General features: G+C 34.1%; 2 protein-coding genes across 2 annotated transcripts; one reads left to right on the forward strand and one right to left on the reverse strand.

Annotated features, from left to right (window-relative positions):
* The first annotated feature begins 606 nt into the window (after nucleotides 1–606).
* On the forward strand, nucleotides 607–4,865 carry LOC109814366 (Ypt/Rab-GAP domain of gyp1p superfamily protein). Its single transcript, XM_020378776.3, has 7 exons — nucleotides 607–1,877; nucleotides 2,597–2,713; nucleotides 3,188–3,366; nucleotides 3,452–3,545; nucleotides 3,623–3,700; nucleotides 3,815–3,916; nucleotides 4,469–4,865. Exons 1-7 carry the CDS (start codon nucleotides 1,395–1,397, stop codon nucleotides 4,601–4,603), a joined length of 1,188 nt encoding a protein of 395 aa, XP_020234365.1. The 5' UTR covers nucleotides 607–1,394; the 3' UTR covers nucleotides 4,604–4,865.
* Nucleotides 4,866–7,942: 3,077 nt separating this feature from the next.
* LOC109814345 (fimbrin-5) lies at nucleotides 7,943–14,535 on the reverse strand. Its single transcript, XM_020378753.3, has 14 exons — nucleotides 13,818–14,535; nucleotides 13,566–13,736; nucleotides 13,000–13,238; nucleotides 12,739–12,910; nucleotides 12,573–12,611; nucleotides 12,349–12,417; nucleotides 12,110–12,226; nucleotides 11,543–11,754; nucleotides 10,990–11,145; nucleotides 10,650–10,849; nucleotides 9,544–9,701; nucleotides 9,163–9,259; nucleotides 8,904–8,995; nucleotides 7,943–8,439 (listed from the first exon to the last, which is right to left on the reverse strand). Exons 1-14 carry the CDS (start codon nucleotides 13,902–13,904, stop codon nucleotides 8,239–8,241), a joined length of 2,010 nt encoding a protein of 669 aa, XP_020234342.1. The 5' UTR covers nucleotides 13,905–14,535; the 3' UTR covers nucleotides 7,943–8,238.
* Nucleotides 14,536–14,670: the final 135 nt, after the last annotated feature.

A 14,670-nucleotide genomic window follows, 5' to 3' on the forward strand; every position in this document is an offset into this window, starting at 1 on the left:
AAAGGTTTTAAACTCAAATTGTACTTGTAGACAAACTTACATTTACTTCACTCTTTAAAGACAAGTAAGTTTTTTTTTTTTTTTAACAAATTAGAATGTTAGATGAATATTGGATAACTCAAATTCTAGTTTACAAATTAAATTAAAACATGAATTTAAGATACGAATCATCCAACTTTTATCTGTCAATTTAAATTTAGTGATTTGCACGAGTGTTTTTAAATTTAACAATTGCATCAAATCCATTTTTCACATTTGTGCAGAACTTGTAAAATAGAAGTTTCAAGAAAAGACATTAGAGGTATAAATAAATAAATATATATTATTAAACTTTATCTTAAAACAAATATTTATTTTGTATACATTTACGAAAGAATAATCACTATTTACCGTGGTACATGTAATAATAATATGTCATTAAAAAAACATTAGACATCATCTTAAAAAGTTTGAAATTTGAAAATGTATTTAAGTAGTTAAACCTATTCCAAAACTTTATTTCATGAATTAGACATTTTAATCAATTCACAAAGCCGTCAGGACCTTAATGGACATGATGAATATCTTCCTCTTCAACGTTCTAATTTATTTATTTATAATTTAATGTAAGAAAAGGTGAAATTTAAATCAGTCCACAAAAAATCAAAGCAGAGAGACAGAGCACAGCGTTTGTAGCAGAGCGAAAGGCAGCCACCAGCTCAGATCATCATCCCCTATTTCTCCGTTCTGTTTTTACACTTTTTCTTTGCATTTCTTTCCCTAAATTTCAGGGTTTTATTCTTGTCCCTCTCTTTCTAGTCCGTTCTTTTGTTAGATTGGGTTTGGAGCACTCTGATTATCCATTTCATTCTTCTTAAAGGATCTGTAATTTCCCTATTTTCCCCCTTTTTTTTCCCCTTCTTTTTCTTTTTCTTTTTATCCGTTTTCTTTCGCACTTGAGTTTTCTGGGTCTCATCTCTCTGCACCTGAATAATCAATTCAATCCTCATTTTTTTTTTTATTTGGTTCACAATTCACATTTCTTTTTTCCGGTTTTCCATAGTCTCAGAGAAGAGATTTGAGTTTAAAGACATCAAAGTCTGAAGGTTCCTGAAGATGCAGAAAGGGTCTTTTAAAAGTTTTCCCTTTTGTTATAAATTTTGAATCCAACCCTTGTTTCACCAAATCTTGTTGCACCCATTTTGTTTTTAACAATTTTGCGGCCTCTCCTTACCTAATCCCAATCACCCAGGTCCTCAAAATGGACCATTTCACGGTTTCAGACTAATGGGTCATAATCTTATTTGACAAGGTCCTTCCTTTCCCAATTCAAAAGGCAACATAGTCTGAACAACTCAGCCAAGGCAAGCCAAACCCCCTTTGTGCCCATCTTTCTTGATCTGCTTCAAGAAAACATGTATGGAACCAAAAGCAAAATAGACCTTGCCTTTGAATACCAATCTCAAGTGGCAGTTTTGAGGCCCAGCATCCATTCCAGGAGGGCAAATCTGACTGTGAAATTCCAAGACCTTTATGGGTTCACAGTGGAAGGGAATGTGGATGATGTGAATGTGTTGAATGAGGTAAGGGAGAAGGTGAGGCAACAGGGAAGGGTCTGGTGGGCATTGGAGGCCAGCAAAGGGGCAAATTGGTATTTGCACACTACCATAGGGCAAGGCAGTGCCCTTACATCTTCCTTGAAATTCTCAGCACTTACCAATGCTATCACCTTGAAGAAGCTAATCAGGAAGGGGATACCTCCAGTTCTTAGGCCTAAGATTTGGTTTTCCTTGTCAGGGGCAGCCAAGAAAAAGTCCACCGTGCCTGACAGTTATTATGATGATTTGACCAAAGCAGTGGAGGGGAAGGTCACCCCTGCCACCCGCCAGATAGATCATGTGAGGAACTAACCCTTTTTTTATGATCATCTTTCATTAGGGTTTTGTTTTGAATTCGATTTGATTTCAAGTTTCTTAATTATGGTTGTTTTTGGGATTATCACTCTTCTGGCTTGTTTGGTTTCCTTTTATTTTACAAGTGCTTGCAGGGTGTGGATCATTTAAAAAGTATTTGATGGAGGAATTGTTTTGTATGGACTTTGCATTGTGTGTCTTGTGATAATATTTTCTGACAAAATCTTGCTGCAGATTTTTTTTTCCAATGAGCAAAATTTATTAGTTGTAAATGATATTGAGTGTTAAGAAAGATATCTAAGAGTTGAAGCATTTGTTAAGCCCTATGTTTGTAACCTATACAATTGTAGGATCGGTGAACCGTATTGGTGTATACAATTTGAATGATTTACATGTTTTTGAGTGGACGTATTTTAGTTAATGCAAAATGTAGCTTTGAGTAAATGCTGATCAGAAAGTGATAAGAATTTGTGGTCCTTGGTACAGTTTAAGATTGGGGATCATGTTTGTGTAGGCTTTGATATGTTTTTTGGGATGTGGATGTTGTTTATCTGCTTATTCAACAATGTGTACTTTATGGGTTTGGAAAAACAACTGCCATCAAGGTGTTTGGTGCAATCCTTAAAATACTTATTGGTTATCGATTTTTGTTACAATGGTCATTACATTTATTCTGTTTCTAATTTCTATAAACATATTTGCAGGACCTTCCCCGAACCTTCCCTGGTCATCCGTGGCTGGACACTCCTGAGGGGCACGCTGCTCTCAGGCGAGTTCTTGTTGCTTATTCCTTCCGTGATTCTGATGTTGGGTATTGTCAGGTGGGTTTGCTCTGTTCTTTCTTTTGAAGTTATTTCCCCTTTTCACTTATACATGAAATACATTGTTCTGACTTGTTTTAAATTGAAATTTGATGCTACCTATGTCTCATAAGAAAATATCTTTTATGCAGCTTCCTCTTTCATTCAATCAATGCTGCTTCTATTCTTTTTCTTCTGCAATTAGATTTTTTATCTCATAAATTAGTAACATGCAGCTTGAGTATTATCTTATTTCCTCTCAACTCCAACTCGTCTAACTAACTAACTAACTACATTGTGCAACTAAAGCGTGGATTAGTTTCCATGTTCTTCCTACATTTCTTTTTCTCAATTGCTTCAGCCACTTAAAATTTGAAGATAGGTAAAATTGAAGTTGACAATATTATGGGTCTCACCAAAAAAATTTAATAAGATTAAATGCATACTTGGGAACATTTTTTCTTAATTATTGACCATACAATATTATTGCTCCAGGGGTTAAATTACGTTGCAGCATTGTTGTTGCTTGTCATGAAGACAGAAGAAGATGCATTTTGGATGCTTGCTGTCTTGTTGGAAAATGTCTTGGTTAATGACTGTTACACAAACAACTTGTCAGGATGCCATGTGGAACAAAGAGTGTTTAAAGATTTACTTGCTAAAAAGTGTCCAAGGTATTTTATTTAATGTGTTAACTGTGTATATGTTTGTTAATTTGTTTCCTAGTATCTTCTGAAAATTGTAGAAATGGAAATGCAGGATTGCGAGTCATTTGGAATCTTTGGAATTTGATGTTTCCCTTGTTACGACTGAGTGGTTCCTTTGCCTCTTTTCAAAGAGCCTGCCTTCCGAGGTTAGAATAACGCTGCAATACATTAGATATTAAATCGTTAAATTGTTCCCTGTGTTGATACTTTTTCCATGAATCAGACAACTCTTCGCGTGTGGGATGTTATCTTCTATGAGGGTGCTAAAGTTATATTTAACGTAGCCTTGGCAATCTTTAAGGTACCACTAATGTAGCGTTTTTGTTCTTTCTTGGGTTTTGATCAAAACATACAAAGTATAGAAGACTATGCTACATTGGAAGGGATGTTTTAACATTTTCACCTCCAATTGCAGATGAAGGAAGATGAATTAATTCTAACCCATCATGTTGGCGAAGTAATCAATGTTCTGCAGATGACCACTCATCACCTATTTGATCCAGATGATCTATTGACAGTAAGACAACTTTCACTATTTCCTATCTTTGTCTATTATTTTCCTATCAGTCTGTTAGATATCTTTTTTTATTTGCACTATATAGTTACCATGTTATCATCCTTTCATGTTTTCTTCTAGGTATGTTTGTAGTTTTAGTTTGTCATCAAAAGAAGAAAGCATATAAACAAGATCCCCCTGAAGGTTGGATAGTGGGAATTAGTGTTGGAAATCTCACACTGGTTAATGATGTGAGCAAAATAGTATATACAAGTGGATAGAAACTCTTCTTATGAGTTTGTTTCTAGGATTGAGTTAGATCTAAATCTAAAATTCTGAGATATTATCAGAGCTTATCTAAGTAGTTTATTGGGCCACTTGTTATCAAATCACTTGCACTTTCTAGTCCTTCAAATCTCTCGCATGAAATGTCTAATCCTTGATATGAGAGAGTGTCTTGAAAATTTCACATTGACTAGTGATATAATCAAAATAATGTATACAAGTGGTTTTGCTTTCCCATTTATGGTTTAATGCATTTCTTCAACTGAGAACTTTCCTGTGTGTTTGCAGGTGGCATTTGATAAGATAGGTTCCATGACAACCAATACGATATCAAAGCAAAGGAAGAAACAGGAACCTGAAGTAATGAAGGAGCTTGATCAGAGGATCAGACGGCTAAATTCCCTTAAAGTGGATGATAAATAGCATTTACTTTTTTGTCTTTGGTTTTTTTGGTTGCTCTCTCTAATTTAATCTCAAATGTGGTCCTAGTACGCACGCTCTGCTGCTTCGAGCAGAATGCAGAATTTATGCATTCCCTTGAATTCTTCTCTCCCTCTGGGCATGACACAAGCCCTGTTCATTTTCAGGATGTTTGTAGGTCATAAGTGTAAATTTGGATATGGACACAACATAAACTATTAATTAATGTTATACTAGTAATGTGTATCAACATTAAATTTCACCACTCTGGTATTTCTCTGCTCTAGCAAATTTTAAGTTCTGACAAATTTAACATAGATAATCTAATTGTTTTAGTGTTTAGATAAGATTAAGAATGTCACGTGTCTGGATAATTTGGAAAGATCAACTTATGGATAATGGACTTAAAATATTGGTTGGTAAGAAGTCACCACTTAGGCGCTTTATTTAATCACTATTCTGGATCAAGGGATTAGTTTCACAGTTTCGTACGTTTATTGGAATATTTGGTTAAAGTTGGCATAAATTTGAATGCATTTTTCACACGTAGGAGTCATCTGGTAAGTGAAATGAAAATTTTTTGCCTTTATTCCATTAAACTTCACATTAAGATCTCTTCGCAAGCTCATAAAAATATCAAATCGTTTCTGCCTTGCCAACACTGAATAGGTAAATAATGACATATCATAACGACTTATTACGGTTTGTATGTTTGGATTTGGTGAATTAACGAAATGAAAGAAAGGTAATAAATGCGATCACGTTGTGTATGGTTGAGAGAACGGGTTTCAATGGAAATTGAGGTGGGAGTAACTGGAGATGGAAGAAAAATTAAAATTTTGTGATGGGTTGGATGGAAAAACTAATGACATTGTTGTTCAATACTTCACGAGTCACGACTTATGGGATTTCTTTATTTTCTGTTCTGGATAATCAAATTACCTAGTTCGAATATGCTATGATTTTTTTAAGTTCTTGTCTTAATTATCCTAACGAGTTATATTGGGATAAGGCATTTTAAATGCTTTTAAAATTTACTTTCCTCCCTTTAAGATTTACCTAATAATATATTCTCAACAACTTTTATTTTTCTACGATCAAGGTTATCTATTTTATAAGAGGTGTTATGCATTTTTATTCAAATAATTTGTATTAATGTTAAAATAATATTTGATCAGCAAAAGTTATGTTCATGAGCACAATTTAATTATTGACGGTTAAGCATTGTATGAATTATGTTCATTGGCCAAAAAATAATTAATAATAACTTCATCTATGATAAGGTTAATTCTCCAAAAAAAAGAAAAAGTTGTAAAAATAAAAAAAAATAATGTCAAAGTGGACTGAATTACTACGTTTCGTCTAATGACAAGGACATTCAGTTCTGAATGATGTTTGACAATGTTAATTTGTTGAGTGTTTGTTTATGGGGTCTACTAATACTACTTTACACGTATATTGTTACCGGTTCTTGAAATGTCAATATGTATGGTGATGTGTTTGGTTCAACAATGAACATAGGTTCACTACTTCAAAAGGGTAGACTATGTGTTCTCATAATAATATTAAATAATATCTTAATATCTTATTGCTTTAGAAGATTTTATTCACAATTCTTTTTATTAATGACAAACAGGTTCAGAGGAAAGACGTCCTATTTGAGGGAAAGTACATGTTACAAGAACTAAAAGCACATAATTTTATATTTTTTAAAGACTTCAGATCACGTATTTAAATATTATAAAATGCAACCTAAATTATTCTGTAAGGAAAAGAAAAATCAGAGTTATTGTTTGAATTTACCCTTTTCTTCAGATCAATTTAATACTGTATACATTTTTAAAAGGAGACTAGTAATTCGGTGTGACAATTTGTAATGTGCAAATCAAACTATACCAGCGTGCATGCAGTAATGGATGATGTGTATCGTGAAAATATGCTAAGGAAAGTGAAATAAGAAGATCATGAATAGAGTATTCTACTTCTACCTACTAGGATGAAGTGTGAATATGAATTACGACTATTTTCATGATCTAAAATAACGTTGAAATAAGGAATAAAATTAAACCAAGTAAACTAAAAATTAAACAGGTAACTAATTCCGCGCTTGGGAGATTATAAGTTTCTAGTTTTTGGTTTTCAAACGTAAATTTAAAAATAAAACCTGTTTGAATAAAGGAGGTTGAAATATTTTTCAAACAACAATGAAAACCATTTCAGTTCACTTCTGAAAAAATAAATGCTTTATAGTTCTAGTTTTAAGTTTTTAAAAGTGTTTTATTCTTTTTGACACTTTTTTTCTCCAAACCATGTTTTAGTCTTGTTCGTCTCTTATTCTATTTTTATTACCAATGTGTTTAGTATTTATTATAGGTGTCAAAATAAATCAAGTCCACTTGATAAAATATAGTGTTTTGAACACAAATTAAATATAAATTATTTTAACTCAACTTGATCATGTTTTGATCTTAGTTTAACATATAATCAACAGTGTAAATCGAATTTGATCATTAATTTAGAGTTTGAATTGAATATGATATTTTTATGTCTGACTTATTGTAACCAATGATTCACATTGGGCTTGCGACAAACCTAACTAATGAAATGTAGAACTTAGTTGTTTTGATTTTAAACTTTGAATGCAATTTAAATTTGAACCTATTGAATCTTATTCAATTATGGTTCAATTTAGCTGGCAAAAAGATGTAAAATCCAAACTTTTACCATGTTGGTGTTTTATTTTAACATGCATCAATTTTGTGATCGACCCGACTTAACATTTGATGAAATATAAAACTTGTATTTTAAATTTTGGCCACAAATTTAGCAGATTTTTGGCCCATTCAAACTAAGGTTAAGTCATATTTTATAAGTTTGAATTGAATTTAGGGTTTTAAAGGTCTACTTTGAACCCTTATCTTTTTGCCTTAACATAAAATTGCTTGCTAAACATATCCAATAACTACTTTTTGTAGATAATATAATTCTAGATAAAAATCAATAGAGGAAATACATTTAAAGTTAAAGATATTAAAACAAGTTTTGAAAGCTCACTGCTGTTATTTAAGTAGAAGACAAAACCCTATTTGAATAAACACTTATAAAAATTTTAAGACAATAAAAAAATTAATTTAAACAGATAATCAAATTGTATAGAATCACGAATTCCAAGAATTATCTATCCCAAATATTCTAATAACTAAGATAGCATGAATGAACTACCTGTATTATCTATCCCAAATATTCTAAATCAGTGTGTATAAATAATCACTGGTTCTGTTCATCCACTTCAACCCGTATCTGACATGAACGCATTAATAGTAATATTGAACATTCAGACGATAAATAAAACGATGCCTTCCTCCCATATTATTATTGGGAAAATTTGCATGCAATTTTCGTCAAAGAATATGCCTAAGTACAAAAAAAATCTAAAAGAAGAATTTACAATTCCTTCCTTCTATTATCTGTGGTTTTTCATAATAATTAACAAATAATAAGCTCTCCTTCGAACTGGAAACCAAGAGGTTGGCATCTTCCTTTAATTATAAAAACAAAAATGTTTTTCCCCCCTCATTATCTATTGGGTATGGTTTGCTTCAACCTTTAAAGTCAACAGAAATTTCCACATTTCTGACTTACGAAGAGCTGTCATTCTCTGGAGCAGCATCTTCCGAAGCAGCATCATGAATGGCTAAATTGGATACCTCCTCAACTACATCTGTTTCGTTTTCACCATCGGCTGGAGGGGGTGCTCCAAGGTTGTTCCTTTCTTCAGGTTTCTGCAGGCTCCAATACATGATACTTGCAGTTAAAATAAGTATCATCTTTTGGTTGACCTGTCAAAGTTAAATGCAAAACAAGGTCGAGTCAGACAAAATTTCTCAGCCAAATAAAGGACACACAAAAAAGTCTGATGGAATTGAAGTAATCATTAATATACTATATGCGCAAGATTGCATAATGGTCAGTTCTGAAACACCTTTTACCATGGAAATAAAAGAATTTGTGAAGTATGTGGGCAGGAAGCTCAATGAACAGATATATTAAGATACTAAAAGACATGCTTTTCCATATACATTATTCACAATGAAAAAATGACACAAGCTCTCCATTATATCCACCAGATCAATTGTTGAAACGTGACATTCCAATTATAAGATTTCAGATACAATGTATTTCTAATCCTATAAAAGCATATTTATTGGAGAGACGAACTGTTACCAATTAAGTTAAAATTCACCTTTTCATAGACAACTGGCATAATTACCATCAAAATTATGTTTAACACCGACGAGCTTACCTCTATTATGTCCTCCGGTAACAGGAAAATGGAACATCCAAGTTTTCGGGCAACACTGATTATATATGTTGCATTCATTTTCTTATCTTCATCTGCAATTCATATGACAGAAAAATTTAACATTTCAAATTGTTGCCCATAAGATCACATATTAACATCGTTTTAATGTCAAATATAATGTTTCATAAGAAATTAAAAAGTTGCAAGCTGAATTTAAAGCCATCCTCAATTTCTTGATAGCATGACAAAGTTGGCATACCAGTCTCCCCTTTAGTAACAAGACTCCAGTTGACCACCCTTGACTCCACAGCACTCAAAAGCTCAAGGAAGAAAACGCCACTGGAAAGATTCTTATCCTGATGAAGTAGAATACATAAATATGATGAGTTGTGATCCAAAATTAAGGGAACCATCATGTACACTGTTTCTTGATAAAAATTAAATAGTCCTTTTCTTCATTCAAAAAAGCCTTAAGAAATTATTTATAGTACTATTGATAACAGATACCTGTGATTTCTCTCCTAACATGAGCAGTACAAATGTCTAAGACTGATATTTGTTTTAGATAAATGTAAAATTTAGAGTAGAAAAAATTGTATAAGCAAAACACACACCCATCTCTCAATAGTTGGTTTTATACCTTGAAACTTTCCATTTGAGAAGTTCTTCCTGCTCTCTTCACTTTATTGTTTGCCCAGTTTAGAATATCAGCATCAGTAATCTCTTTACCTTGTGAGTGAGATCTCAAATTTCTCAGAAGTTGAAGCATAGTAAATCTCATCAGCTGCCACAAAAATGCTGGGGACAAACAAAAGAACATTTTAGAACAGATATGTTGCTTACAGAATCCATAAATCATCAAGTTGCAGGAGACAGTGCCAATGGTATGCTCTAGAACACTATAAATGCAGGGTTCAGATCTTGAAGAAAGGTCAGATTTTGTCCTCCTTTTCTAATTTGAACTTGGTAGTGTCCACCACAAAGAAGGAAATGGCGCCCTTGTTGCTGATCTCAAAGTAGAGGTTGGGTGGATAAGGATAGGTGAAATTGAGATTTAGGTTGGAATTGCATTCCATACAGCCATATACAGTGGCCATTGCTGTAGAGATTTCGGTGAGAGGACTGTTTTTTTGTACATTGACAAGTTTGTGATTTGTTCAAAGTTTGCCATGAGAAAGGGAAGAGGGTGGGATGGTCTGATGGCACAATAACTATGACGAGGCATCTTCTTTAGCCAAACCCATACAGGACAAATATAGACAATAGGCATTGGTGATGTGGTTTTCTGATAGTCACATCAATCAACATTTAACAGACTCCAATTGATGTTGAGGACCAAATGTCATCAATTTGGAACATTGGAGGACAAAAACAATATAAAAAAATTGCATTGAGACTAAACATATTTGCAAAATTGTTGGAACTAAAAACACATCTAAACCTATTTTCATTGTATCTGAGTAATTCTGTATCACATCAATATACACAGTAGAGAATATTCGGATATTCCTCATTAACAAATCACAAGAACATATCTTGGCTATTGATTATCTTTCAGTTGGCAGATTTAACTAGAGAGAGTGGAAGTATAAAATAATGCATTGACCCACCAAAATATCTAATGAATGCGGATAAAACAAAATTCATGCAGATGCTAAAAGAGAGAAGGAACCCACAACACAATCATAACAAATTCTCTAGATATAACAAATCATCACAAAGCAGGGAAAAAAAAATGAAACTCACCCAGTAAGAGCTTCTTATTCCCTTGTACAATATCATTACCAGCAACATTCACCAAGGAAAAGTTTAGGTCCTTCCCAATCTTTATAACTTGGTTGCAGTTCTCAACTTTTCGAAATGGCATCTTAATAGGAGGCTTTGTCGCCAGCTTCCAATTGACAGATCCTGGTGAAACCTTGTCAAGAACTTCTAATAGAACCCATCTGCAGAAATGGAAATAAGGAGAATCATAACCAGTAGTTAAGGTCAAGGAAAAAATTAAAAGAAAACATACGTGGAAAGCAAAAATGATAAGAAAATGGAAGACAAAGATGATGAGCCAACTGAACAGGGGAAAGCTTACCCGTTTCTGACATCCTCAAAAACATTATTGACATAAGTGGCAATTCCAAGACTGTTAATCCATAGTCTGAAGCATCGTTCTTCCCGAGATGTTTCTGCATCATCAGTCATCATCTCAGCAAAGGACATTTTCTGGGTGTCAGCTGTAAGGCCATTCCTACAAAAGTACAAGTAACAGATTATTGGATTTATATAAATGAAACTCACAATCTGAATCAGCTCAAGATCCATACCGAACTGTATAGAGTATATATTTTCAAAATAACTTTCACTAGCCCTATATATTTGTCCCTAACAAATGAATCAACTAGAGAGATCCATTATGAACCAAGTGCAGTATCAACTCCCCCATGCCGTAGTTACTTTTTTTTTTCCTTGAGGGAAGAACAATATGACTTGTTACATATTCAAAAGATATAATGAACCTGATTCTCCCATTCTTAGAAAGGCAGAAAACAGCATGGGTTCTTGGAAACATACCCCAAAATGTTCTTATTGTATGAATTTACAATGAAATCATTAGCACATTTGCAACTTCTTAAAACAAACCATACCTATGCTGGAAAATTTGAGCAACAAATGCAAGATTAAGATTAGGTGACCCCTCCACTATGTCCTTTGGAGTGAGGTATCTCTTGCAATCTAATTTCTCTGCCTGCTCAAGAACCATGCTTGCCCTTTCTGTTGGGTCACTTGTGACTAGGGCAGCTGGACCTGCCACTTCTGGGGCAAGAGCATTAAGCAAGTATGCATAAGCCTCTCCATCCTGCAAAAGAAGATATTGTAGATATGATAGACTCATGCAACTTAGAATCATATGATATCCCTTTATGAAAACATCTGCCAAGCACATAAAAAATTAACCACATTGATTCAGCAACTGGCATGATGCAGGACAATATGGTGAATCTTTTCCTTGGAAACTAGTAAATGGTTGTCAAGGTCAACAGAATATAACAAGAAGGTCCACAGTTTCTTTACTGGTTTAAAAGGCACAAAAATGAAGGCAACGGCGGGGAAAAAAGGTTTTAATATGTAATACCTTACAATATTTCATCCACGTCCAGGATTATTTCTATTACAGTAAGTCAGCACACAAAGTTAGTAAGAATTTCCCTCACCTTTAGGTCAGAAGAGAAGTTTGTAACTTGTTTCTCATATCCAGCTTTCTTCAAGTGGAAATTCATCCATTTCAGTAAAACCTTTTCAGGTGCTAAACTGATAAGCTCCTCCACATCCTGCCATCATGTTACACTATATTATAGAGGTTTATTTCAATCATATTTCTGACATATGTAAAGGAAAGAAAACATTGCACTTGTAAATAACAAATAAAAGCAACAATATTATCCAATATCACCTTGTCATCTTCCACTAATTCCACAAGTTGAGGAGTGTTCTTCAGATTGAGATCAGCTAACAATTGAATCTAATGTTGCCCCCATCATAGAAAGTCAATCAACACAAAATACAGCATAAGTTTACATGTCTTACCAATGAATAATCAAACTCATAATGGTGTCAACCTCCTCATCTGAGTTCCATATTAAGCAAGTAAAAAGGCAGCAAGTTTCAGTAGTTTACCTTGATTATTTGTGAAATCAGACCAAGCACCAGATAGGGCTAAAAATAACCGAACAGGAAAATTAAAAAAAAAAAAAAAAAAAAAAATGAGTTAGAGTCTGTCAAGTTTTAAAAAAAGAAAATAGAAACGTGGGGAAGAGAGGGACAAAAGAAGGATTGAACTTACTCTTCCTTCAACTAAATCCTGTGTACCAATATTAACCACGGTGCACCCAATAGCCTTGGCTGAATTGAGGCCAAGGGTATGGTTCTCATTCCTTTCCCATGGGTTAAGAACCCGTTTTGTGTTAATAGCTCGCTCATCTATGGTCCCAGGAACAGCAATATTAATAAGTTTGCTGCAGCAATAAAATAAACAACAAAGTTAGGTATAGAAAAGGGGAGACATTTTTTTTAATTTAGATGATATTGAGTCCTGCATGTCTACCAAAGAAGGACTCCATCTTTTGCAAGATCAAACAATGCATCGGATGCTGGATCCATTGGAAGAAACTGACTCATGAATTTGTCTTCAGCCAAGTAGTTGTTAATATGAGCGACATAAGAAGCTTTCTCAGATTCATTAATTGCATGATGAACAGTTGTTGTAGCTGCCTTCAAAAACGAGGAAGAACTTTTTGTACCACCATCTTTTGCTACTGCTCGGGATTGCAGATTTAAATGTGCCTGCCATTCAACATCACTGAATAAGTTGCTAGGTTCAACGAAAATATAAGTAATACCCACAAATGTACTCACAAAATAAACCGTATATACCTGCCTTCACAGATATTTAAAACAAAAATAAAATCGCAGTTTCATTTCATGTTAGGTGCATGTATGTTAAGAGTCAAGAGGCCATTTGAACATCAATGGACATTGCAGAGTGTACGATTTATTTTCAATTATTTATTTGGGAAAGCAATAAACAGGAAAATAAATCCAGAATTACATAAAGACATAAGAGCAGAAAGAAACCATGTCTTAACTTTTCAGGGGTATAAAAAAACTCACCCTCAGGAAGGACTCAAAATCAATTTCTTCATCCATGTTCTGATACGACTCTGCCAAGGCCGCCTTAATCTCATCCTCGGTGAACAATTCAGCGAAACCCTTCAATTTCTTAAAAATAGGTGGCAAATTTCCGACAGTAACACGTCCCGATTGGGTCCTTTCCGACACATACTACAAACAACGTAACACAGACGCGCGTTTAGAGTCCAAAATTGGGTTTGAACTCAAAACAAGAGAAAGCAAGAAACATACCTTGGATTTGAGGGTCCGAAGCTCGACTTGAGTGAACTGGCTCTGAAGCCATTGATCGGAAACAAGAACGCCCACGAAACTAGACATGTTGGACCCAGTTGGAGAAAAAGAGCAGACACTCGAAACAACAGTGGCACAAAAACCAAACAAGCCAAGCAACGGAGATAACACGTTTGAAATGAAATTAACGATATGCGTGAATGCTTAAATGCTCAATTACAGCGATCAACAGAGATTGCGAGAAAGCACGAAGCGATTGGGAAATGAGAATTGAGAAAACGTAGCAAAGGGAGAGGGAATTTGGTGATGATTTTTGCGTTGGGAGCGAAAGGTGTTTGTTGTGTGGAGAAAAAAAGGTGTTGGCGAAAGGACCCGCGAAGACCAAGGGAATGCAACGCCAACGCATATATGAAATCGATTATTAATCAAACAAACACATTCCTATTCCTATTCCTATTCCTATAATAATAAACACATGCCATCAATTCCCCATCCCCACATTCCTTCCCTTTCTTGCTATTTCACAAACCAATCAAATCTCCCCACCCTCTCTACCCTCTACCATTTCTTCCTCCTTCCACTCAACTTTCTTATAATTTTCCTTTCCTTTACAAGGACAATCCAATAAATTCATTGTATAGAAATTAAAAATATAAATCTGAACTCAGTAACGACACTTATTTCCTCTTTCCTTATTCTACATCCACTCCTCACACGTTTATCTTTAAGAAGATATTCAAGTTTCCATTTGTCAATAAATAACAGATAAAGAAAAGGAAAGCCTGTTTGGTTACATATTTTTCCCGAAATTATTTTTACCCCCACCATACGAAACACTAGAGTTAAAATTAAG

Source organism: Cajanus cajan, chromosome 9, assembly GCF_000230855.2.
Source record: "Cajanus cajan strain Asha chromosome 9, NIPB_CcT2T_4, whole genome shotgun sequence".
Taxonomy (NCBI): domain Eukaryota; kingdom Viridiplantae; phylum Streptophyta; class Magnoliopsida; order Fabales; family Fabaceae; genus Cajanus; species Cajanus cajan.